At 46.1% G+C, this 27,261-nt stretch overlaps 1 protein-coding gene across 1 annotated transcript; it reads right to left on the bottom strand.

The window, feature by feature from the left end:
* Positions 1-1,123: 1,123 nt before the first annotated feature.
* LOC115313711 (male-specific histamine-binding salivary protein-like) lies at positions 1,124-27,051 on the bottom strand. Its single transcript, XM_040215641.2, has 5 exons — positions 26,920-27,051; positions 4,644-4,792; positions 4,492-4,568; positions 2,199-2,282; positions 1,124-1,260 (listed from the first exon to the last, which is right to left on the bottom strand). The coding sequence occupies exons 1-5, from the start codon at positions 27,049-27,051 to the stop codon at positions 1,127-1,129; spliced, it is 576 nt and encodes a 191-aa protein (XP_040071575.2). The 3' UTR covers positions 1,124-1,126.
* Positions 27,052-27,261: the final 210 nt, after the last annotated feature.

Here is a 27,261-nt window from a genome sequence, read left to right as displayed (position 1 = left end):
TACCCGCGTGCGGTCGTATATCACTACTGCGTGGGGCACGTTAAATAGGCCAGGCTAGCGGTTGTACTGTACTGGCTAAATTGCTCATCTACAGCGAGTGACTCGTCGCAACTTTAAAATGACGGATGAACAACACGCTTTATAAATATACAAACAACCACACCTACTATTATTCCACTTAAGCTGTACCTAAGTGGTTACTATTCGATGAAGTAGGCAGCATTTACGAGGTCGTGTTCTCCCGTCTGAACCTAATTGATGGGACAGTTCTTCGCGTATTTTTTTTTTAGAAACTGTAATTTAGAAACTTCGGAAACGGTGATATCTTGTATCTTTAAAAACAAATTTGTGAAATATTTTTACCAGTCAAAATTGATTGAAGGGCATCGTTTTTTGTCATTTACAAGCAAGAATTGCAAATGACCCAAAAGTAACTCCATAAGCTGTGGCTATCTATATATTTAAACGCCGACTACAAACACATCGTCTAGTTTGGTTATTAATAACCCAGTCTGCTAATTCTGTCACGGCACGACCAAAGGGAGGAAAAAAGATTCTGAGCAAAATGATCCCGTACCAAATTGTCCCGTAAAGAATGGCGCACCGATATTAACTTTCGTTCACACAGTTGCGTCGACTGCGTCGCGCTGCGTGACGTCGTGCATCCCAGCGCCTCCCCATTGGTTCGTCGTTAGGGTCACCATAGCAACAGCTCGTCGCAAGCAGTCTTAAAGAGATGCAAGTGGTTGCAGACGCACTCGAACGCAACTGTGTGAATGAGTTTTTAGGCTTGGTTGGATTCAGTCAACCTTCAACGCGTCATACAATTGCGTCATGCATTCGAATGTAGTCTCCAGTTCGCGATTCTGCAACCCACCCATTGTTCCTGTTAGCGCTCTCGTGACGCGCGCTCTAATGGCAAGCGACCTCGTGTCGCGTGCTCTGCTTTTATGCGCTCTGGAGGTGCTCACCCATAGCGAACATGTTTGGACTACAGTTACCAAACATTTTTGCGTGCGAATAAAATCAATATGGAAGAGATGCCGCATGTACATTATTTATTTCCTCTGCTCAAGCCGTCGTAAAATGGAACCCATAACAAGGATGCCTGTTAATCCCCGGTGACCTACACAACGTTTTTACAGATTGCGTGGTTGAAGTTGAGGTACGTCTCCAGTTCGTAGGTGACGAACGTGAAGGCAAACTCGCAGCATCTGGGAATAAAGTTGGTCTCGTTTGTATTCGCCCAGAGTTCATAATCTACAAAAAGAATGAGGTAAATGTTACTTGACAGTGTTGCAAAGTCAAAGATTGTCGACAGTGCTTAGTCAATTGACCAATTGTCGGGGATTACAATTTTAAGAACGTCTAGTATTGCGAATACTAAAGAATCTCGGAAACAAACTAAAATAAAATCACTTGCTGTGAAGTACTCTGGCTCATTATGAAACATAAGGACCACTTCACATTCTTCCAATGCAAAAAAAAAAAAAGATATACAAGTTAATTGATAAAAAATTCAAATGGTCAAACACGTGAAGAGAAAATACATGAAAAACACTTAAGCTTCGCTTTTAAGAGTGGAACGCGATAGCGTTATCGGGCCCTGTACGCACCCCGTTCTCATTCGCTTGTCGTGTTCTTCCAGAGAGCAGGAAGTGAGGTGGACCCAGAAGTCAGTCAGGCGTGTCTGGACTCTGGCTCGCAACCGGAGTGTCGCGGGTTCTAACCTCGCTTACAATTTTTCCGATTTTTTTTAAAATGCAGATGAATTACTTTTTTAAAGTGGAATTATTTGAGAATCGCGGAAACCTTTAGTTCGCATTACATGTCGTCTTTTAATTACTTTCATTCCACGCGGGAAGTTACGTTTAAAGGGAGCGTAGTGTGTGGTTAGAAATTTCCGCGCAAGGTCATGTGGCTATGACGTCATGACGCTAGCGACCAGTCAAGATTTTCGCGTCACGCCAGATTTTCTGGCACGCCACCAAGGACAGCTTTTCGCGAGCTCCTTAACGCTATCGCTTTTTAAAAGAGCACTTGGAATGAGAGGTAGAATGCTTCGCTGAAGATACCAACACAAATAGGCTGAGTTACTCAGCCTATTTGTGTCGGTAAACGAATTTTACATTGACTATAAGCCAGAAGAAAACATTAGCTTTGATATAGTAAACGTTCCAAAACAAAGGAAGACTCACCACTAGTATCGGGGTAGTACAATACAAAGCACTTGTTTTTTTTCTCTGTGTACAAAACCTGGCTTTTCCGTATGCGTCGCATGTCTGTCAGTAGCAAGGGTTTCGTCAACGAGATAACAATTTAGTTCACTTCCTCAATTTAATCGTGTTTTGAAAAAGGCAGTGCACTAACACTATACCTATTTTGTACTTAAAAACACCCACGCACACTTACACACACACACACTTCGGTGTATTTTTTACTGAATTAGAAGTACAGATCTAATACATTTTAGTATGCCTCGTATTTTAGTAGTGCGGTCCGTGCGTATACCTCGCCTGGCAAAAAATAAGTATATACCAAAAGACAACGTATTGTTAGAAAGAAAGAAAGGAAGACGAAGTGGAGCTCACGCCGGAAAAGCGCGTGCATCTCGTGTTTGGCGAAACGCTGCTTCGAACAGATCATTGCTTTATTTATTTAGTCTCAGAGCCGTTAGGAGTTAGAAAGAGCAGTGCTTGAAAACAATTAAAACACATGTAGAGCATATAACAGTTATGATTACAAGTGCCCATAATGCAACGCGGTTTGCATTATGGTCAAAAGGTTGGACCTACGCGATCTTTATTCCAAGTCAACACATCAGTGTCTTAGAGCAGCTTATTCCTCGATAATCACTGAAGCTCCAAGACTATCGTTTTGCGGTCGATTATAAATCAGGAACGCGACACTTCAATTCTGGCAGCTTATCTCAATGCCTCTTCACAAAGACGCATTTCTTCCTCAGCGGGTACATACACCAGATACCACATACAACCATAACATAAATATGTGCGCAGCACAACTGTCTGACGAGTTCCTCAAGCCGCTGATTCAATTCTTGAAAGGACTAACAACACGTTTTCCTCATCGCACCAAAACCTACGCCCTTCACACTTTATAATAAGGTTCTTTACCGACGTAACTACGAGCTTCTAGTGATCCCTCGACACCCAAAAATGTTGTCGAGGCTAATCACGACAGCCTTAAACAGGTCTCCTGGGATTTTCGAAAACGTTTCAGGATCTACGATTTTGTTTTTGCATCCGAATGTGTAATACTAGTAACAAGTACGTCTGCGCATCGCACTCATGCAAAAAAAAAAACATAATTTACAACGACTTTTTTTTTTTTTTCAAATTTCTACGGCCAATGAAAAGTGAAAAACGAAGAATCAATGGATAGTTGTAGCCACCTTCAACTTAACACGGTACGCCGGAACCAAAGCGCTTTCTGCTGCCACGGCCTTTCACAGTCGATTTCTGTCTGCGCTGTACCGTCCTCAGACATGGCGCTCCCCGGCCTATCATCACGGATCGCGGTACACCGTTTGTTGCAAACCTTCTTTAGAAAAACTGCTGCCTTGTCAGCACGATTCACCACATTACTACTGCCTATCCTTTCCAAACAAATCGATTGAGAGAACGCTTTAATCATACACGAGGCGAGATAATTATCCTGTATATTGCAGATGACAACAAAAATTGGGACTCCAATTTGCCTTACATTACATCCAATCAATTAATCTACACTCTTGCAGTATAATGTATTATCAGTAAACTAAATACACTTTAGGGATAGTATATGAAGCTTGTCATGAAAGTACAAAATAAGTATATATTTAGCTCGTTACGTCTTATCCAGAAAGAGCAGGTTCCCTACAAATTCTGAACTACAAACATTGTTCTTTATTTAGTCAGTTCTCTGCTCAATTTCACTCTGATTACGTCGAAACGCACGTTCAGATATTTTTCACAGCTATTAAACACTACTTAGAAATTTCCCGATCCAACAAATAAAAAAAATCTTAAAAAAGAACGTTTTCGAAGCTTCGAAAGCGACAAGGACGGTAAATATTTTACTTAAGCATTCGCAGTCGCTTAAAGTAATAGCTTTAAGAAGTACCATCTTTCAACATTTAACGAATAACGACTGTGCTTCCCATCTCGCTTACCCAAGAAACAGGTTGGTTCGCAAATCTTCATAAGAGTATGCATGCGCCTTGACATTGGTTAAGGGAGGGATCATTTTTAAGATATTTATACTACATCAACGAAAGGGGAAAACGAACATACTCATTCACACCCTCCCCCCCCCCCCCTCTAGTTTCAGCGAGTTTATTTAATCAGAACCGACAATGATTTCAAAGAATTAATGTAATGCATGAGACATTTGCAATTATTGGAAATGTATTATTAGACCTACAGATTTGTCTAATGTTTGCCCGTGAAGGTAAATTAATATGTTTAATATACTTTAACATTGGCCACTTACCCTTTCTAATCCATTCAATAGTACTTTGTATGCCTCGTACGTCTCTAAGAACAATAGCTGACCCGTTGTATTTTTCTCTGAAATGTTAGATATTCTTACGGTTTTGGGATACTTTGGAAATTTTTAGCATTGCTGTTCGCTCTTCTACTCACGTTATTCGTAATGATGCATTATACATATAAACTTCATAATGAATAACGTTTACACCAGGAAACGTCTCCGTTACATTAAGAGCCACACAATCGTATGGACGATGACTTGTTCCAAGCATGAGGTAATATACTCCTTCTTTGTTGATGGCCTGCAAGAATAAAAATAATAAATTAAAATATGTGCAGCATTCTTTTTAGTTTCACCTAAATTTAGAGTACGTTGTGCGTTGGCTGCTTGCGAGTTGCAAATTGAATTGGGACATGAAGCATGACATTTGCCTATTTGTTTTTGAAGAGTATAGTAGCCATTGGGTAAAATGCGTGATGTGTCGGATACGGTATTTGTTTTATGATTAACCTAGAAAGGGTTGTGAATAACGTGGGTGTTCGCCGTGTATAGCGAACACGACCTATTGGGCCCAAATAACGGCGGACGCAACCGGAGACGCCGGGAGAAGAGAGCCTGGTGGCGAGCCACGGAGAAGCACGGGACGCCTGGAAAGAACAGACTGGGCGCGGTCGCAGGCTAGAAAAGTCGATTCTCGTAACACAAACCGATTGTATTCAAGTTAAATAAATATATCCTTGCATTATCCCAAATTAAGCGGTACATCACAATGGAGTCGAGGATGGGATCCATGCAACAAAGACAGATGTAAACAACTGAGCGACATCGGAACAAAGGAGACAGCGGTAACGTTAATGACGCTCATCTGAAACCTAAAGAATGCATCGCATCGGGAAAATTGAAGAGTTCGATCAGAAATTGGAATTATGATTTTCGTACATCGAAAGAATCGAAGTGTTCTCCGCTGCGAACGACATTCCGGAATCAAAGCTAGCAGATGTTCATCTCACAATCGTTGGACGAGAAATCTACGGACTGATACGGAACTTGGCGGCACCTGCCAAACCAAGCATCAAGACGTGCGTACAAATCGTTCAACTAGCGTAGAACCACATCGACCCCACGCCCAATGGAACGATTGAACGCTGCAAATTCTATCACCGAAATCGGCTGGAATCCGAAACTATCGCTGACAGTCTATAGCTGAGCTTAAACAGCTTTCACTGTAAAGCAATTTCGGCGTTTCCCTCAAAGACCGACTTCGAGACAAGCTCACTGACGGCATTAAGCACGATCATGAACCTTACTAAAATAGCAGCAATTACAGACACTGCGAGCGGGGCCATCCCTGCTGACGGGGTAAATTTGCTGTGTTTCGGGATTACCTTATTATCGGGGGTAAATTATTTTTTCCTGCTTTTATGTCTTACAACAACAGCAATGCTTCTCCCTGCCCAATGAGGTGTGGAAACTGTATACGAACCGCTCAGGTGCGCCCTTTAGTTTTCTTTTAAATTTAAACCCACAATCCATTTGAAATAAGCATGATGGCCTAAGCATCATTTTAGAAGGTTTCAATATTCTTTTTGATATAATTATGTTCACTAAAACGTGGACTGACGCGAAAACTGATGTTCCAATTTTAGAACCATACAAAACGTACTCCGTAAACCGCTCTTCACAGCGAGGAGGCGGTGTTTTTATGTATGTAAAAACTAATCTTAACTGCACCGAAATTAGTGACTTCACGACAGTGAAACGCGATTATGAAGTTTTAACGGTCAAACATTCCAAGTGCGAGTACTGCGTGATATAGCGCCCTCCGAATGGTGATATTTCTTGTTTCATAAAGATCATTGCCGATTTGTTTGTGTTTATTGGTGACAATAATCTCACTTTGTTCTTTGGGGGAGACTTAAATATTGATATGCTCTATTCATCACCGAGGCAGCTAGAATTTTTCTGCTTATATCAGACGTACGGATACTTTAACCGAGTCTCTAAAGCCACGCGAATAACTCCTGTGAAAGAAACATTACTTGATTTGTTTCTAACAAATGCCGACGAATCTCACGTGTCCGGAGGTGTCATTGTAACCACGATAAGTGACCACCTACCAATTTATATGCTTGTCGACTCGAAGGTCGGGATACAGAAGGATGGAGATGACTGCCCAGTTTATTATCGAAATAGCACTGCAGAAAATCTAGATGCATTTGGAGCTGAGATTTGCCGTACTGATTGGAGCACGGTGTCTTCCAGAGTTTCAGCTGACGCGGCATATGATTACTTTATTGGGATTTTTACAACGATATATGAAAAACGTTTCGCGTACAAAAAGCAACTTGCCCACAGGAAGGCTCGGAAGCCTTCGGCGACAAAGGAGATAATCAAAATGATGAGTAAAAAAGACGCTCTCTAGCACAAATGCATTCAATAAAAAAACCAGGTGTGCTGGCGTTATTTAAAAAGCAGCAAAATGCTGCGACAAGTGCTTTACGTAAGGCTAAGCGTGCGTATTTTTATGCTGCGTTTGAAAATGAGCGACGAATAGATATTATATGGGAGAAGCTTAACTCATTTGTGCGGCGTGGCCCTTTCGAATCTACAGCCATGAAGCTTAACATCGAGGGGTGGGGAGGAGTGGTTTGGCATTGACTGAAATATTTAATAAATATTTCGTAAACATTGTAAAGAATGGTAACGATGGCGATGAATTTTCATTTGTGAAAGGTGTCTCTGACACACTTTTTCTTGCCCCGAGCGACGCGGAGGAAGTGGCGTCAGTTTTTATGAACCTTGGAAATAGCAAAAGTACTGACATAGATGGTGTTGAAACGAAATCTCTGAAATATGTAATTAAATCAATTGCTCCTCTTTTAACCCATACTTCATACTTTCAATTTGGCACTTCAAAATGGCCATTTTCCTAGAAAAATGCAAGTTGCAATGGTTACGGTTATTTTCAAGTCTGGGGATCAAAACCACCTGGGAAATTATAGACCTGTTTATGTGCTTCCAGTGCTTTCAAAGGGGCTAGAGAAAATAATACACGCCATATGATACGCCTTCTGCGAAGAACACTCTATCCTAACAACTTGCCAGTTTGGTTTTAGGAAGGGGCATTCGATGGAAATCGGGCTATTAAATCTGAATGAACTAATTTTAAACAGCATCGAAAGAAAATTTATCACCTTGGGGGTCTTCATTGATTTATCAAAGTCTTTCGACCGTCTAAATAATAAAACTCTGCTTCAAAATTTAAATGCATACAGGGTGCGAGGAGTAGCCTCAACGAAGATCGAGAGTTTTTTTCTTTTTTTTTTTTCTTTTAAATATCGGCATCAGTGTGTCGTGATTAATAGTCAGCGCTCTAGCTTGAAGAAACTAACGTCAGGGGTGCCACAAGGGAGCATCCTTTGAACCCTTCTGTTTACCTTATGCATCAATGATATAGTAAATATAGACGACAGTGCTGATTTTATAATTTACGCAGACGACATCAGCTTATTCTTTTCGGGGAATGTTGTCCACCAGATTTTATGTTCGGCAAATAGCGTTTTGCAAAAGACAAGTGACTGGACAATCTCAAACTCTTTAGTAATTAATACAGATAAGAAAACAATACTTTTTCGATCCAAAAATACGGTGTTTTCATCTACACAAGGGCTCTCTCTCTAAGGACGAAATATTGACTTTGTACAAATTGTGAAGGTTCTTGGTGTGGTATTTAATAAGTACGTGAGCTGGGACGCCGAAGTACAATGCATAGCTGGCAGACTTTCAAAAGTTCTGGGCATTATTTATAAATCCCGTCATATCTTACCCCTTTCGGTCTTAATTTTTCTTTATAACTCCCTCTTTTGCTCTTGCTATAATTACTGCTTCCTTGTTTCGGGTGGCACAACGGCTGCAAACGTGCCTCACTTGCATGTTCTCCAGAAGCGAATAATTCGAATTATGTGCAATGCGGAGTTCAACGCTCACACATTACAACTTTTCAAAAGCCTTCATATAGTTCCCATTACAGAGCATTATAATTATAAATTTCTTCTAACATATCAAACGTCTGCAATGCAAAATGAACTTGTTTTTCTATCAATCGCCCCAATGGAGCGGAGAGTGCCTGCATATGCAGGCCGTTGTGTTGACACATGGTCAACGCCTCGCTCGAGAACAGGCTACGGCCTCCAGGTGTTGCAGTACTTGTTGCCTAATGTTAAAAATAGTACACATAGACTGGGTGTGGACTTGATGGGTTTGAGCAGAGAGGATATTCCTTCATTGTTTCTCTAGTGTTATGTGTGCCTATTCTTGATGGGACCTCCGACCCTCATAAAATGTTCGTAATCTACGTCAGATTTTTTTTTTGTTTTGTTTTTTGTTTAATGTTATGTGTTTTGATCTTATGTAAACCTTGTTCTACGGGTCACTAGTATGTAAAATAGTTTCTTTCGTTGCTGGTGGGGGGAAAAACTTTGTCAAGCGACAACATTCAGCTTTTTTTTTCTTCCTCCCCCTCTCCCCTGTAGAGAAACAATAAAGTTGAAGTTGAACATTCTCGAAGCGCTGCTGGCTGAACCGACGCTGACATTCAAGGCAGCGGTGGATCTGTCAACGTCGATCGAGGTAGCCATGAAGGATAGAAAGAAAGTAAGGAGCGAGACCCAACAAGATGCTAATCGATTCTCGCAAGGACGGAAGTACAAGACGTCACTTCCGAAGAAGGCAAGCCAAGGAAAAGTAAAATCTCGCACAAGCAGTACCCCATCTCACCGTTGCAGCAAAAGCAATCATGACCCTGAAACAGCATTGCAAGGAACAAGACTTGCAAATTGTTTGGAAGAGCAGGACACTTCAAAATGGTTTGCCGTGACAGGAAGCGAGATAAAAAAAATTCAAAAAGAAAGAATAAACGAAACATTACCAACGATGTCACCATACAGAACTCGGGAGACGATACTCCGTTTTATTTCATCGACTCAAGCTAACCGAAACCCATCACAGTAACTGCAAGGAATTGCAACAAACCTCTTCTGATGGCGACCGACACAGGTTCACCCGTTACTGTGATCAACCTAAAAACGTTTCAAGAAATTCTTCGAGGCATCCAGTTGAAACCTTCGGATATAACGCTGAAGGTGTACACCGGCAAGCCCATCGTGTCAGAATTGATGACTAAAATGGAGATGCGGTACAACTTGCAAGTCAGGCGTCATGAGCTCCAAGTGATGAACAAAGGGGGACCTCCCATACTAGGAAGGGCATGGCTGCAGGATTGTCAAGTGAACTAGAAGGACATACACTACGTGCGTGCAGAAACCTTAACTCTAGCAAGTGTGCTAGAGAAACACGATTTCATTTTTAAAAGTCCGGGAGACCTGAAGGACGACGTCGTTTAACTCTGCGTGAATGAAGATGCTCAACCAAAGTTTCTGAGACCAACGTCAGTTCCATACGCCCTCCGACAAAAGACCGAAGGGGAGCTGGATCGTCTTGAGAAAGAGCAATGATCGCTCCTTTGATAAGGAGTGAGTGGGCGACTCCAAGCGTTCCCCTAGTGACGGCAAATGGACCAGTACGCATATGCGGGGATTACAAGGTTACACGCAACCATAGCGTCCTCTAAACTGACAAAACTTGGCAGATAGTCACGTGACGCGGCCGCCGAAGATGAAAAGGTAGAGCGGAAAGGAACAGATAAGAGGAGAGTCATGTAACGCGCGCCCCGCTGAGGCGAGACGCCGAGACATACTTTATTTTTTTTTTCTCCTGTTGACAAGGGTAAATGAAACTCCCCCCTTTTCCCCGTTCCTCTAATTAGGGTTCGTCTGTTTCGGTTGCGCTCAAACTTGTACGGCAAACTGCCGGGGCTGATTGATTACAGATTACAGATATTGATACACGGGAACAGCGTCAAAAGGTCAGTATGCAAGATGACGTCGAAGACGTTGAAAGGATGACACACCGGGCGAAGGCGGTGCCTCAATCTGAGCCCTGGGCCTTGGTTCCTCGGAAGGGGCAGCTTTGACTTCGGCTGGGCTACCTCCTTGGAGTTTGGTGCTTCGACCCCAGTGAACCCCAGTGAGCAATAGGCCTTCATGTTCCTGACGCTCCTTTATGCACCGATCGAACGGCGTGCCAGATCCAAATGGCTCGCTGCTCACCCGCCCAACCCGCCTCTACGAAATCTGGACTTCTGCGAATCGGACTGCCATCCTCCCCAATACCAACCACGCATGTCGTCGTCATCTTGCATGTATATATTCAGCAGATTATCATGTTCACTAGACACGGTATCGCGGGCCTCCATGGTGCGGGCTACTGCTTTTTGGCGGTGCGGCGGCTCTCCGGAGCCAAATAAATAAGGACCAAAGGCTGAAGGCTATCCCCTGCTTGTAGTTTTCGGCGGTTTATGCGCCATAGGGCACACAACTGCTCAGATTACGCAGATGGTCCTGAGGACATCTTCAGCTGGTCGGGGCGTCTTCGTCCCGACAAAGATGTCGAGAGGACGTCCGGAACTAGTCGGGATATTCTGGTCCTTTCAAAGACGTCTTGAGGACGTTTACAAGTTTCTTTATTTAGGAATACCAAAAAAGTCTTCTCCCGAATGATTTTCAGTAGTACAAGATGTTTCCATGCCGGGAAGTAAAAACGAAAAGAGAATGAGTACGAAAATAAGAATACGTTAAAGGATATTTTACTGGATGTTTTAATTGCGACGCCGAGGCCACAGACCTCGGCGAGTGCAATCGCCGTAGCCTCGACATCTGCAGCCGGTCGCATCGGTTTCTCCCGAGCGAACAGTGTGTTCCGAGTCCTCGCCACTTAAAAGCTGTGCGCATACCGGACTCCCGGGAAATGTTCTGTGCTCCCAGAATGTCACGCTTTAAATCTGCGAGCGGACCCGCAGCGCGTGCACTGCGGGTCCGGTTCCTGTGCTTGGGTGTGAATCAGCAGCACCGTGACGGACATGTGGGATGCTGAAATAGAAATGCGACCAATGCTCTTACATACGCGATTAGTGCATATCTGTGTGGACGGCTTAACGCCCAGAACAGCCTTCTGGGTGCGCGACATCTTTCGCCAAAGAGATACCGACAGGTTCCTAGTGAACCTTGTTCCTAGGCTGAGGGACCGAGACACAGAGCTCTTTCGAAGGCGGTTATTTTTAACTAAGTGTCTTTGAAACCAGGGTCACGCATATTGAATAGAAAGCGATGAGGTCGTACCCAATCAATTAGTCGCTCACAGTCCATGACTCTGGGTGGCCCGCCCGACCCTTTGCTTGGAGAGCGGCTGTTTTACTTCCTCTTCTTTCAATGCCAAAGGAAAACCAACAACAAAGGAATCGCCGTGCACGAGCTGTTCCGCAGCAGCAAGCACGGCACAAGGAGCGTGCATGAGAGCGCTAACAGAGCGCTTCTGTAGCGCTAACAGAGCGCTAACAAAGCGCTTCTGTAGCGCTAGCAGAGGCTAACAAAGCGCTTCTGAAGTGCTAACAGAGGGCTACTGAAACGCTAACCGAGCGCTACATCACGCGCTAGGAAGCGCCACATGAGCGCTCCTTAGAGCGCTCACGTAGCGCTAACTTAGCGCTCCGCTGCATGTGTGAACCGGCCTTTATTCTACCCCATAAGGCAACAACGACGAGGTCGGCGACGACAACCTAAAGTCGCAGATGACGATAGTAGAGAAGCTCGATTTGCTCGTTAGTGCGCAGCAGGGCCTGTTGGTAACGCAGCAGCAGCTCCTAGTGACGCAGCAGCAGCTGCTGTCACTGAAGGCGCACAAATGCGGAGTGTACTTTGGCGATAAGTCTTCCTAAAAAATGAACGATTTATAACGCCCCATATCAACATATTTTGCATAACAGTGGACTAGTTCTAATGGCCCAGTGAGCTGATAACAATGCCAGAGCGAAGCACACGACACTGGGGGAAACTTTATTAGACCAGTGTCACATGCGTGACCCAAGATCTCCAAGAACACACATTATAAAAATAATCAAAACAACCTCATTGTCCTTTTAAGTGAAAGCATGGCGAGCAAGTGCACCTCTCACAGATGCACCCACTGCCATGGGTCGTGCCCTACGAGTTCTTGTTCCTGTGGGTTCAACGCCGTCGTCGTCCTCCTCCTCCTCTTCCTCCTCCTCGTCCTCGGACAAGTCAACTGCAAACAAAAGAAGAATCATTAAAGCTTTCCTAGTAACATTAATTCAAAGAATGTCAATTGTATATTGTATATAACGTGCTAGCTGGTACCCAACTACACAAACTCTGTTAGCTGGTAAACGAAGAAATGGCTTAATTCTCGTGGGCACTTCAAGGGTACCTTGCTTTTAGCACTTTTTGCAGACAGCTTTCCAAGGCACAGACAAAATACATACACATAGCGATTATTCCATTTCCATACGCTTTTGTTCCCATGCGAGATTATTTTTGAGAGCTGTGGATAGTCGGGTTACTGGATACTGCCTGATACAGGCAATCATTGGAGATTCTTGGATTCTGCACATTTATCTGTGCAGAATCCCAGAATCCTAGGGTTGATCTCATCCTCTGCCTGTTTCAATCTAGATGAGCATTTTAGTGCAAATTAAAGTTAAATGCCAATTAAAGCATTTTGCTTTAATTTGCATTTTACTTTGCACTAAATGCAAATTAAACCATAAATGCAAATTAAACCATTTAGTGCATAATACTTTGCACTAAATGCAAATTAAAGCATTTAGTGCAAAATATGAGTGCAGGCCCCAGGCTTGCACTCATACTTTGCTGGCTAAGTTGGTTATCTGCAGCGAAGACGACACATGTTGTGACAACCCCTATGTTCAAACGCCGAGCTTGCTTGTTTACGCGAAGCCTGGTTCAGGCACTTACGTTCATCGCATTCAGAATGACTGAAACGACAGTGTATGTCGTATACAATGAAATAAGAACATAACATTTGGCTTTCTTGAGCCAATCATGCACCCTGATCCTCCTACTTTCCCAGTCGTTGCTGATTCTTTTTTCGCTGCGGACACAACCCACACAAATATCCAGTTTTGCTGGCGTACCGTGTTCAGCAATGCCTACAGCTTTATACATTTGTGCATATTTTAGTAATGCAAACAGTGCATAAGTGACATCGCCATAACTTTAGCTCACAGCGAAAAACTGCTGTGTGTGACATCTGGTGCTCTGCAATGCCATGCGTACACAAAACTAATTTTTTTTTACGCATTGCGGAAGTAGCGGCATAGCACATTTCGACGGTGAGATTGGTCTATTGAACTTCCAATTACACTGCCTTGTCGCCAGGAGCGCTTAAATTGTGAAAAAGGCCTATTTTGTTACCTGGTGGTTCGTTGAGGGACATATGGTGGCGCATGCAGTTGTTGTGTAAAACAACGCAGGCCACAGTGATGCGGCAGCAGATCTGAGGCTTGTACTGCAGTACTCCTCCAGATCTGTCCAAGCGCCTGAAGCGGGACTTGAAGAGCCCAAACGTCCGCTCAATGACCTGTCGGGTCTTCGTCCAGCGCCTTGTTGTACTCTTCCTCCGGTTCATCCTTCGGTGCCCTGATTGGGGTCATTAGCCAGGGCTGCACGGAGTAGCCAGCATCCCCTGCATTATGCAAAGACAGCTTGAATGGTAATTTAATGTCCCCACATTTTAGTGTCACGGTTTCTGCAATAAATACTTGTGCATATGTGGCACATATACATTTATATGTGACTCTCATGTGACGTCACGAGACCACACTGGGGGTCGTTCCGACAACTACGTCCTGATGGCTCGCTGAGGCATCATGACCTACATACACCGGTGACAGGTCAAGAACGAAGTGGAAGCTCCTCCTACCCCTTTCCACTTCAGCGCTGCGAACGGTGGAGAGAAGGTCGCCTCATCTCCAGTGTTCGATCTACTGAAGTGGAAAGAGGTGGGAGGAGCTTCCGCTTCGTTTTTGTCCTGTCATCGACTATAGATGAGGCTCCCCTCAAACTCGCCTTTGTCCCCCTCGGGAGTTATCTTTTTACCCCGAACTTCACACAGAAAAGCAATCCTCCCCCTTCATCCACTAATTCAGAATGGAAAGAGAAAGAGAAGGCAGTATTTGGGGCTACCACTGAGAGAGGATAGTGTCTGTGGCCATCAACAGGGCGTCTGCAGTGAGGTCGGTGCAAGCCATGTATAGTGTGGCGCTGCAATCTTGAATACAAAACAAAACTGTAAAGAAATGCATTTTGATCATTACTGCTTTCGAAGCACACTCCCAAAAATTTAAGACCACTGAACGATGTCTGTTACAGTCATAGTGCAGATTGTTGCCTTTGTATTAGGCTTTCTTTGTTTGCAGCAATGCTCTACTGCACCCTTTCAAAAGAAACTTACCAAGCAGCCAGCCATCAGGGGCAGTGCCAGCACAGAACTTCTCATAGAGATCGCAATTCCTCCACATGAAACTGTCATGAGTGCTGCCTGGCCACTTGACGGTCAGCTGGGTCACTACGTTGTTTGCATCACACGGCCTGGACGTTGATCGAAGTGTATCCTTTGCGGTTGAGGTAAACCGGTTTGTCTTCCTTGGACACCTTGACGGCCACATGGGTGCCGACGATGCAGCCGAGCACCCTGGGGAAGCCAGCGATCCCGAGGAAGCCTGTAGAATGAGTTGAAAGAAAACAGACATGAAGGTATGGTACAACCGTAATCCTGATACACTTTATTTCACCCAGGGTTGGGCAGTATCGTGATACAAATGTATCGCGATAGTATTTCGCAAATACATTTTGTATCAGTATTTCTGTATCGCGATACCTTTTTTTCACCAGTATCAGTATTCCTGCATCGAAATACATTTTGAATGTTTCTTTTTTGTATCGCGATACAATCAGGGTGAAATGTATTTCGTTACATTTCTTGAAAAATACACCCCCTCTAAAAAAAAATCCGAAGGAATTTTTTTTTTACTTCTGAGGACATTAGGGTCAAGGAGGTGCTGGGGCATTGTTACCATGCTGATCAAGGTTCCTTCCGATTCTCCAAACTATTTTCTATACGTCCTCTTCTCTCTTCTGATAAGTGTTGCGTAGTCGGGGACTCGAACCAGGTGTCGTGCCAGGAGTGGAGTGAGAGCATCTTGTGCCGCAGGTTCGTGGGTAGGGGTTTCTTGAGTCATTGTTTGCTGGCATCCAAAGCCAGCTGCTAACCGTCTTTTTTGCCTCAGCGTACACAGTACACCCAGCCGGCAAAGCTGATACACAGTCCATTGCAGCACGAGCCTGGCGTGGTTGATTTGAAATAGTAGGATGACTCACGCAGTCAAGTTCAACACATATTCGAATGCGTCTGCGGCTGCGCCCGTAATGTTGCCTGGCTCAATGGTACGTCATCAGCCGACGTGAAAGTGACCCGCTGCTTTGCTGATCCGAAACCCAGGACGGAGGTCAGACGTGGCGACCCACTGACTGTGCCGACCCAGACTTCGTACACCTGCGACTCGTTTCGAGCGCGCTGTTTCTCGGAGGGCTCGCGTCTGTGCCGGCAATATCAGGTCGCAATCCACGAGGTCTCTATCTGGAGTATGCAAGACGAAACTTGAGGACTGCAATCCATGCGTCGGTGGCGGAGGTTCAGTAGGAAGGACCTTCACAACAGGGGTGCCGCCGTATCGTTTTATCAATCGTAACAGAAGAAATGTGTTACGGAATGCTTCAGATGGTCCACGATTCTCGAAAATTCCAAATGACACTGCCTGCATTATCTTCAACGAGGTAACCTACAACGAAAGCACGTACTGCCCTTTCATACAACAGCGCGGTAAAGGTTCATGTTCAAGGCCACACCTACAGACAAAGAATTCCAGTTCATTTCACCGTGACGTCATGTGATAAATGTTGACAGGGACGTCCTTATTGGACAGGGGCATGGTGACATTTTGATGGAATTTAGGATGACATAGAATTTATATAGAGGTCCAAGTCTTTTCGCATCCCTCGTCAGAAAGACAGGATGTCAGGGAAGGAACCGCGGTCAGTCTTTGATGGAACGTTTTTTTGAGCCCAGTGAAGACTACTCGTCGTCCGATATCACTACATTCAAGGCAAAGTGCCAAGCCTACGGGAAAGCAATTTCAGAATAAAAAACTTCCACTTCCAACTTCAAGCTTCGTCTCATTTGGCGTCTCAAACAAATTCGAAAAATGTATTGCAGTATCAGTATTTCTGTATTTGTATTTCTGCCCTCCCTAAAATGTATTCCTGTATTTGTAGTTTCAAATAGATTTTGCCTCTATTTAAAATGTATTTTCGATACGTATCGCCGATACACTTTTACAGATATATTTCAGTATCAGTATTTTAGCTACTATTTTAATGTATCCCAGTATTTGTATTTCTAAATACATTTTTGAGTATTTCTGCCCAACCCTGATTTCACCACAACATGGTGAACAGATAATGCCGTGACCCTAGGAAGCCAATCACAATGTCGGCACGGGTATGTGAATTTGGGGGTTTACATGCCAAACCACCGAAGGGCATCTGTCATGGCCCAGTGGAGTACTGAGAATTCATTTTGGCCACCTGGGGATCATTTGATATGCAACCAAAACTTTACAAGGCCAGCCCGGTGCGAGGCATGTGACAATGTATCGGTACTCCTCCCATGGAGAGGAATTGTATTCTTCGCCTTTTTGCTTAGGTTTTGCTTAGGTTAGCTCAAGAAAACTGTAGCATTCGCTTGTTATCAAGTTATGCTGAGACAAGTTATAATTACATGCTCAGTATGTGAAAACGTTTAGTGCCATAAATGGTGTACACAACCTTGTGATATGCCCCTATATAGTGATGCAAAAACTGGCATGCTCGAGAAATGCAGTCTTGTTTCTTGTATGCACAGGACTCTGTGCTCTGTGGACTTGTAATGCATGATGGGGAAAACAGCTCAGAAAACGAGTACTATGATGAAGAACAAACACGACAGGACAACGCTTCAATAACGGCATTGCTCAGTCGTGTTTCTTCTTCTTCGTAGTCCGCGCTTGGTCAGTCACGGGACGGGGCACACCAAATGAAAGCGACGGGAGCAAATGACCAAGGCGATGGGCTACATATCTAGAAAACAAAAATGAAAGCCGCTTACAACTCCATGTAACGCCTAATTAGAGCGCAGCTCTTGAGGAGGAGGAGGGAAGGGTACTGGGGGGGGGGGGGTTCAACTAACCAGGGGGGGGGGTCACGTGACCTTGGGGGTCACGTGACCCCCAATGCCGAAGATGTCATCACTGACGTCACTGATGACGTCATCAGTGACGATGACGATGCTGATACCGATGATGTCATTAGTGACGTCACTGATGACTTCACCAGTGATGATGACGATGACGATGCGAATGTCGGTGACGTCATCAGTGACGTCACTGATGACGTCATCAGTGATGATGACGATGACGATTCGGATGTCGGTAACGTCATCAGTGATGATGACGATGACGATGCGGATGCCGGTGACGTCATCAGCGATGATGACGATAACAATGTGGATGCCGGTGACGTCATCAGTGACGTCACTAATGACTTCATCAGTGATGATGACGATGACGATGTGGATGCCGGTGACGTCATCAGTGACGATGACGTCATCGGGGGTCACGCGACATCGGCGGGGGTCACGTGACCTCGGGGGGTCACGTGACCCTTCTCGAGGTCCCGTGACCTAAGGGGAGTCACGTGACTTCGGGGGGTCACGTGCCCCCCACGAGGTCACGTGACCCTGGTGGGGGGCTCGCGCGGTGCATTATGGGACATTTCCCATAATGCACCGCGCGGTTACGCCGACGGCGACGGCGACGCCGACGCCGCTCAAGCCGGAAACAGGCCCCTAAGAGCTGCGCTCTAAAACGAAACGATCCGACGAGCAACGGTGAGAATTCTCCGTCGCTTGTCTCATCGCTCGCTAAATCGCTTACATGCGGTTCAGCTATTTGCTTTCGAAGTCAAGATAGATATTTTTGAGCCACTCAAGCAAGTATTGTGTCTGCGCGTGCTGTACACATGAGCGGCGGTGGACTTCGCGCCTGGATTGATATCAAGTGACGGTAGGCATGTGGTAGTATTTACCTGATTGTACCGGTCGTACCGGGTAACAAGCAACAGTACGTGTAGAACGTTTTGAGATCCCCTGGGCGCTGTGTCCTCTTCTTCCTCTTTTGTCCCCCTACTTGCCCCGTTTATTCGGACTTACAAAACAATATTATTACATCTCTTTTTCCCACGCAAAAGTCATTCGCCAAATCTTTTTGGTTTTCTTATGGTCCGTCCGGACCGGGTCTTTGGGATGTTTTCTTCTGTAGGAGGAACACTGAATTCTGGTGTGCTTGCTTCAGGATGTGTTTGGTCGGTTGGTTTGGGTTTGGTTGGAACCAGGTGATGTGCATTCCGGCGGAGATATCCTGACCTTGTCCTGATAGTGTAGGATCGATTTTCTGGTCTCTTGCCCGTAATTGTTCCAGTAGCTTTGCTGTCTCTTACCCATACCTCGCTGCCGGTATCTAACTCCTGTTTTCGGCACACTCCGTGTCTCTTGTCGTAGTTTTCCGCTTGCTTATTTTTTTCTTCTCGATCCTTCTTCCGGAACTCCTCATGGTTGAGCAGTCTTGGCAAGAGTGTAGAGGCCAATACTGGCAGTGTGGTTCGCAACTGCCTTCCCATCAGAAGCTGTGCCGGACTGTATCCAGAAGGTCCTGGTGTTGTTCTGTAGACCAGTAATCCAAGCTCGGGATCTTCAGACTTCTTGATGATGTCTTTGGCTATCTTGACCATTCTTTCAGCTTCCCCGTTACTTTGCGGATAACGTGGACTGCTTGTAACGTGCTCGATCTTGTAATCCTTACAGAAGCCTTCGAATGGCTTGGAGCTGAATTGTGGACCGTTGTCTGACCGCAGAACCTCAGGTATTCCGTGACGTGAAAATAGAGCCTTAAGATGTGATATGACTGCTTCTGAAGTGGTTTGTCTCAGTCTGGTTATTTCCACGTACCTCGAGTAGTAGTCTACGACGAGCAAGTATTGGGCTCCTTTCAACTCGCACAAATCGGTCCCAACTCGTTGCCATGGTCTCTCTGGTAGCTCAGACGCGATCATCGGCTGTGTTTTTGGTACCCGCTCGTGTGCGCAGCTGAGACAGTTTGTGACAACATCAGCCATCTGAGAGCTTAGTCCTGGCCACCAAACTGACATCTTGGCTCTTTGCCGGCATCTCGAGATACCCTGATGGCCATCGTGCAGTCGGTGCAAGACTTGCTTTCTCATTTGACTTGGTATCACAAGGCGGTTGCCTCTCACGAGTAGGTTTTCTTGTACCGTGAGGTTGTGTCTTTCTTGGAAATATGGGGTGATCTCGATTGGCACTTGCTGCTTGCTAGTTGGCCACCCTTTTTCACAGTACTCCCTCACTTTAGTACAGACGGGGTCGTCCTCTTGCATCCTCTTTACCTCGATCAGGTACTCTCGGGATGCAGGGACTGACTGAAGGACGACTTGCACAAAAGCCTCGGTTTCTTCTTCCATATTGTCTGGAGGTTCAACAGGTGACCTTGACAGGGCATCGGCCGTCCAGAGTTCTTTTCCAGGCACGTGTGAGATTGTGTAGCAGAATCTCATCAGCCGCAGTTTGAATCGCTGAACTCTGGCTGGAATCGCATCCAGTTCTTTGGACCCAAGAAGAGGTACAAGTGGACGATGATCTGTTTGGATGTGAAACTGCGTTCCTAGCAGGAACTTCTCGAATCGTTCACATGCCCATGTCACGGCGTACGCTTCTTTCTCAATCTGTGCGTATTTTGTTTCTGTGGTACTCAGTCCTTTCGAAGCGAAGGCTACTGGTCGAATGTTTCCGTTCTTGTCCTTTTGTAGTAGCACTGCCCCCAAACCGTAAGACGAAGCATCTGCTGAAACAATATTTTTTTGTTGCGGATCATACAGTGTTAGGGCTGTTGCCTCCTGGATGTCCTTCTTCACTGCATTGAATGCTATTTTCTGTGCAGTGTCCCACGTCCACTCGCTTGCCTTCTTGAGAAGGTCACGTAGAGGCTTCAATTTTTCGGAAAGATGGGGGATGAAGCGTCTTACTTGGTTTGCCATTCCGATGAATTGTCTCACCTCGGTCACTGTCGTTGGCGCTGGCATATTGGAGATGGCTGTGACCCTTTGTGGGTCTGGCTTGATCCCTTCCTGGCTGACGATGTGTCCCAAGAACTTTATGGACTTTTGCTTGAACTCGCATTTGTCGTTGAGTCGGACGCCTCCTGCTTTCAACCTCTTAAGGACTTCCTCTAGCCTCTCATCATGCTCTTTCTCGTTGGCACCAGTGATTAGGATGTCGTCCATATGGCGTAGGACTCCTGGGATTCCTTCCAGGATCTCGTTCATCCTTCGTTGAAAATACTCTGGGGCGGACGAAATTCCAAATGGCAATCGTTGAAAACAAAATCTGCCAAAAGGTGTGATAAAGGTGGTCATAGTTTGTGACTCTTCTGCCAACCGAATTTGCCAAAATCCGGACTTGGCGTCTAGTTTTGTGTATAGTGATGTGCGTGACAACCGTCCCAGTGTTTCTTCGACAGAGGGCAAAACTAGCTTTTCGCGTTTTATGTTTTTGTTGAGGTGCGTCAAATCCACGCAGATCCGTACTTCTCCGTTCGGCTTGGGCACAACAACCATTGCAGAACACCATGGTGTAGGCTCTTCAACTTTCCTTATGATTCGATCTTTCTGCATGCTTGCGAGCTGCTCTTGTACTTTCGTCATTAGTGCCAGGGGTACACGCCGTGATGTGTGGACGGAGACTGGCGTGGCGTCTTTCGCGAGTTTGATTTTGTACTCTCCTGCCATTTCTCCGAGACCTTGGAACAACTCAGGGTATTGTTCATGGTACCTCTTGGCTGTTTGGCCCGAGACTGTGCACAGAAGTTGGATCAGCTCCAATTCGCTGCTGGCTTTTTTTCCCAAAAGAGGCTCTTCCAGGCCGTTCACTACGTAGATCACGTGCTCTATAGACTTATTGTTATGTTGTATTGTCGCTTGAAACTTGCCCAACACTTCGAGTTGCTGCCTGTTCGCACCGTAGAGCTTGGCAGCTGTCTCCTCAAGGGTCACCTTGCTTGGGACAGTGCTTGGAGGCATGGCACTGACGTGTGCACCAGAGTCTAGCTTGAACGTAGCAGGCGTTCCGTTGACTCGCAGTTTGACTTTCCACGAACTTCCTTCAGCTGCGTGGATGCTTCCAATCATCCAGTTTGGCGCTTCATATGGGTCCTGTAGAGTCACCTCTTTTAGGGTGCTCTTGCCCTCATTCCTAAGCTTCTTAAAGCAAACTTGTTGCCAGTGACCTTTTTTTCCGCAGTTGCGACAGATTGATCCCGCTGCGGGGCACCTGGACTTTTCGTGTGCACTGTTGCCACATCTTCTACACGTCTGTGTTCTAGCCGCATTATTTTCAGTGTTTTTCGGCGTGTATTCTCGCCGCTTTGCGCCTTTCTCTTTTGCTGACATTCTTTTGTGGAGGGCATCTAGCGTCATGTCTTCTGCTTGGGACTCGCCTCTGACAACGGCTTGCTGTCGACGCACGGCTTCTTTCTGTCGAGCTCGAGTGTACGCAGCTTCCAGTGTCAGATTTGGGTCGCTTTGAAGTTGTTCTGAGAGCGAAGAATCTTGCAATCCAACGACAAAACGATCGCGGACGAGTTCTTCTTTCAACGCGCCGTAACCGCAATGTGTTGCTAGGCGATGCAGGCTAGTCATGAAGCTCTCAACCGATTCACCCGGCTCTTGTTTCTTCTGGTGGAATTTGGCCCATTCGTAGATAACGTTTCTCTTGCCGACGAAGTGGCTTTCGAAGAGTTGGGCAACTGCTTCGAACTGTCGCTGTTCGGTGTCGGTCAAAGCCGAGGCGGACAAAATGTCTTCCGCGTCCTCACCGAGAAAGTAGATTAATGCGTCTACTTGCGATCCTTCGTCTTCTTTATCGAGTTTCGAAACTCTACGGTACCTGTTAAAACGGGTGATCCACCTTGGCCATTCTTCTGGGCGCTTGAAATCAAAGGCTGCGGGCGCCGTGAAACCCGTTGCTAGCAGTGTTGTTGGGGCCGTTACGTTCTCCTTGTTCGATGAGGCTTCCATTTCCGGAGCACTTCTGACACCATGTGGTAGTATTTACCTGATTGTACCGGTCGTACCGGGTAACAAGCAACACTACGTGTAGAACGTTTTGAGATCCCCTGGGCGCTGTGTCCTCTTCTTCCTCTTTTGTCCCCCTACTTGCCCCGTTTATTCGGACTTACAAAACAATATTGTTACAGGCATACGCGCTCCCGTCGTGCTATTATATTTAGCGCGTTTGTAGAACAACGACTGATATGCCCGCAATCGGTTACGTTTGCTCCGGCGGAATGACGCCTTCGCTAACGCCGTAGTGTACTCACCGATCGAAGTGAGGGACGCTGCTCGCTGTGTCGTCGGAAAGCAAATCGCCTCCCCGGCTATCAGGACAAGGGCCTGGCCCAAGTTGTTGACGATTCGTGAGGTACTCGCCTGGCTCAGGTGGCCCACCTCGCCTATCACGGATTGAAAGCTCCCGCTTGCGGAAAAGCGTAACGCCACCAGCACCTGCACGTCGACCGGCAGCACGCAACTCCGCTTTGTCAGCCGGCGAAGTGCTGAGACGACCACATCACACAGCCGAAGCACCACCTCTTTCGGCAGGCGGTAGTATAGTTCTAAAATGTGCTCCGGCACGTCGTTCACCGTGATCCGAGGGCGGAACAACCGCTCGCGCCTCCAAGTCCTTTGTCCGTCGAGGCGAAGCAGCCAACCGACATACGCGGCCATGTTGGAAGAAACGTTCGTGAGACAGCTCGGAGGCTGTCGTGGGATTCCTTCGTAAACTACGCAAAAGTTACTAACATTTCGTTTTGTAAATAAGGATTTGTTCCCAGGTTTTGTCGTAAGTACTTTTTTGTTCGTAAGTTTGTCTCGTGAATCTGGCCTCTGATTTTCGGTACGAAAATTTGAAAACACTGCGGACTATTTTGTACCTCCTTCCCTTCGTAAGTTCTCCACCTTTTCACTTTGATACATCCGCGGTACCCAAAGCGCGTCCCGGGCCCAAACGCACGTCACACGACACCGAACCTCACTTATTCCCTTCACTTCTAAGCTGACAGTGCGGTGGAAGCTACGCACTTGCCGGACCAATCAGCCGCCTCCATTTCATCACCACCACATTCTCTGCGTGAGGGAGCGTGATCACGTGGCAAAAGTGAGGCTGGTCCAACGAGCACGTAGTACCCACAGCACTGTCAGGCTAGGGGTGAACGGGGTGGGGACAGCAACTTTTGTTCCAGTTATGAGCGACGGGCTTATCTTCTAGGAGGAGAATGGTCGTGGAGGGGGGGGGGGGGGGGGTCCGGTTACACAAACGCGGGTCCGAGCATGGGGGGAGTCCCTCCTTTACGTCTTAATAGGGAGTTTTCGTGGATCGTTTTCACCGTCCCGCAACGCTCTCCGCTACCCGCTACGATACCGGGAACTCTACAGCCAAGGCTATCGGCGCGCAGGCGCAGTAGCGACTTCTTCGTTGCGGAGGACTTAGCGGAGGGGGAAACGCGATCTACGAAAACTTCATATTGAACTGTTTGGTACAATGCGCTAGTTTTGAGTTGAGGAGGAAGGCTAAAAAGCAAGAAGTTAAAAAATCGTTTCAGACCCCGGTAATGGGGCAACCCATATTTATTCATCCACCCTCTGCCTTCCGACTACTTGCGCCTCTAAGGGCTGGCGTGATGCATGCGAAGTACTCCTGCAAACTCTCTCTCTTTCCCTTCTACCGTGGCGCGCCTATTTTTTTTTACTCTCCTCTCTTCTTCCTCCTCCTCTCTTTCTGCTCTTTGAGCACATTTCAATACACCGATGTCACCAAGCGAACTGCGCAGGCGCGCGCATTCCGGAAGTGATGCCGCCGCCATGCTACTTGTAGTCATCCCTTTTCTGGCTTTCTGCCTACATAGAGCTGCGCGTACATCATTGTAGATTATCGTTTGGGACGCCGCGGTGTCAGCCTGACTCTCCTGCATCTCTGTACTTCATCAGATCGTCTTGTTTGTGATGCCTTAGTTTGTCAGCAAGCGCAGAAGAGCAGTTCCAGTCACCTTATCGCTTTAGAATCGCTTTGTCCACTGCTTCGTCTTCGTCTGCTTCTTTCCCTTCGTGAACGCGTGAGCCCACTACCGTTCACGCGGAGGTCCCACTGCGCCATGGGAGAAAAACAAAGACGCCACCACTCGAGCATTCCGGCTGCTCGGACGTCTGAATTAACTTGGAAACAAGTGAACATCTAGTGCAATGGCAAAGAACAAGAAAATTCGAGGGACCATCGGCTTGGTGTAGCACCATGGAACAGCATCAAATGTTTTGATGAAAAACTGAGCTTGGTAGTGCTCAGTCTAGTGCGTAACGTTTAATCAAAAATGAAGTAAGAGGAGCTAATAGACTTTTTCTGTGAGCGATAGTTTTCTAAAAGTTGTCTCATTCTAATTGACAGCCTGTAGGACAGGGTACAGATGAACTGCGGGAGAAACCTGCACACAAAGAAGAAATTATCTACAGAAAGGCCCTGCCTGACGCGCCAGAACAATCGGCATCTGTCAAAAAGAGGCAACCATGCCAGATACCTGACAGCTTGGTGTGGAGAGGAATTTTCGTGTACAGTTTCTATTCAGTTTTATTTTGTTTGCGCAATCTCCGATAGCTAACAGTCGCCCGACGGGGGAAGCTTGTTTTGCGGACTCGATTGGTGTTAATGCAAAATGGATCAGTATCGTCAGCCTAAGAGACCACCACAAAATGAATGAGGTTTGTTTGTTACATTTTTGGCGGTAAGTGCTGCACTTCTAAATAAAATTAGGTGGTGATTTCAAGTTTGAATGAAAAAAAAAGAAGACTGCTTCCGGAAGAAGTAGCTTTATTTCAAGTGATGCATATCGGGAATCGCTGCTCTTTTTTTGGTGGCGGTCCTTATCTTTCGAAGCACAGTTGTGCTTGAGACATGTCGTTGCAATAACAGTTATAACCACAAAAATACATCGAGTAAGACTGTATTAAGAACGGCCTCCGCAAAGCAGTGCAGAAGTTTTACTTGAGATAGACCAGCGGATAGACCGCTACGGAGCGAATACTCAGAGATACTTCAGCGTACGGAATACTTCGACACGCTCTATGTGTTGTGCCCTGTAATCATACACACTTTAGTTGACGTGCAATAGGGCGGATATAAATTATGAAGCAAATCGCGAAACAAAGCATAAAACGCTATTTTTTCTCCCGCTCTGTCCGGCTCTGTTTACCTTTCTTTGCCACGCTTCTTTCTTTCGGGAAGACATATCTGTTATTATAGCTCAGTGGCATACAACAAGTGAAACCACCCATCAAAAATCAGAGTAAACACCCGGCGAAAAATCTAGTGGCAACCTGAAAATTTCTAAACGCCGGGCGACAATACGCATTGACGAGGCCGGAAAACCGGGGAGAACTACAGGTACCAGAATGCACTGCGGCAGCGATGGCGTCGCTCAACTCCTGGTGACATCGGTCTATTGCGAAGGCTCCAGCTGCGTAAGCTAGGCTGGACCAACGTGTATGGCCGTGCATTACGTGCGCTTTCGCCGTGTATAGCGAACACGGCCTATGGGGCACAAACAGTAGGGAGTTGTAGTAGATCGTTTTTCTCCTCCGCTACAATATCCCCGAAGAAAACGCCGCAGCTGCGCATGCGCGCCGCCGGCCTTCTCTGCATAGTTCAAGGTCTTATGGTGGATTACGGAGCGCTATCCGGGTGCTTAGCGGTTTGCGGAAACGGTCTACTACAATTCCCTAATGGCCGATGCAACCGGAGACACCGGGAGAGGAGAGTCGGGGGTCGAGCCACGGAGAAGCACGGGACGCCTGAAAGCAACAGACTGGGCGCGGTCGCAGACCCGACAAGACGCTTCTCGCAACACCAACCGATTGTATCCAAAACAAATAAAATAAATTCATTCTCGCATTATCCCAAATTAACCGGTACATCACAAAAAGTATTAGTTATTTTTGTTGCATACTTTAAAAAAAAATTATTTCTTGCAAAAACACGCATGAGATAAAAGCTGGCAAGGTAAGTACCGTAGAAAGGAATTATAGTCTATTTTATATCGCCTGATCTTCGTCACACACCTGCTCGGGTTTATGCCCGCTTTATTATGTTCCTTTTCTTGAAGGTTATCGCGCTTAGTATGATTCATATAGGGGATATTACGTACGTGCGGCAGAACCCCTTCTGCAGGCAGGCGGTCATTATATCGCGTTAACGAGAAAAACATCATCTCTAGAAGAAAGTACTCACCTCCCAAGCATTTTCAAAGCTTCCGAGCTGTACAGACCGCTGCCAGTATTCGTCTATGAAACGATTTTTAACCGCCAAATGCAGCCCCACGAGGGCGGTGAACATCTGAAGTGGATGTGCAAGAAACTTCATCTTTTGGCTGGCTTGGGACGCTTTCACGATGAGATTTTTCTCTTCTCGCCTACCATGAGGAGTTCATTTATATGAACAGATGGTTACATTTCGCAACTCCGTTCCCTGGTAAAACTGAAAAAAAACAACTAAACTTTAGCTCATTGCATTCCGTATTAATGTTCGCGTCCTCGAAATATCGCAACCTCTCGAATTCCTGAGACTTGTCGA

This window comes from Ixodes scapularis, unplaced genomic scaffold (assembly GCF_016920785.2).
Source record: "Ixodes scapularis isolate PalLabHiFi unplaced genomic scaffold, ASM1692078v2 PGA_scaffold5__190_contigs__length_132052651, whole genome shotgun sequence".
In the NCBI taxonomy this organism is placed as follows: domain Eukaryota; kingdom Metazoa; phylum Arthropoda; class Arachnida; order Ixodida; family Ixodidae; genus Ixodes; species Ixodes scapularis.
Note: the sequence above shows the minus strand (reverse complement) of the source record. Positions and strands in the feature narration are given on the sequence as shown.

Excerpts from the sequence above, each read along its gene's own strand:
- LOC115313711 (XM_040215641.2), bottom strand. The coding sequence starts at position 27,051 with ATGAAGTTTCTTGCACATCCACTTCAGATGTTCACCGCCCTCGTGGGG. Across the intron at positions 4,569-4,643 it reads AATGCATCATTACGAATAAC|AGAAAAATACAACGGGTCAG; the intron begins GTGAGTAGAAGA and ends CTAACATTTCAG. Across the intron at positions 2,283-4,491 it reads TATTGAATGGATTAGAAAGG|ACATGCGACGCATACGGAAA; the intron begins GTAAGTGGCCAA and ends TGCTACTGACAG.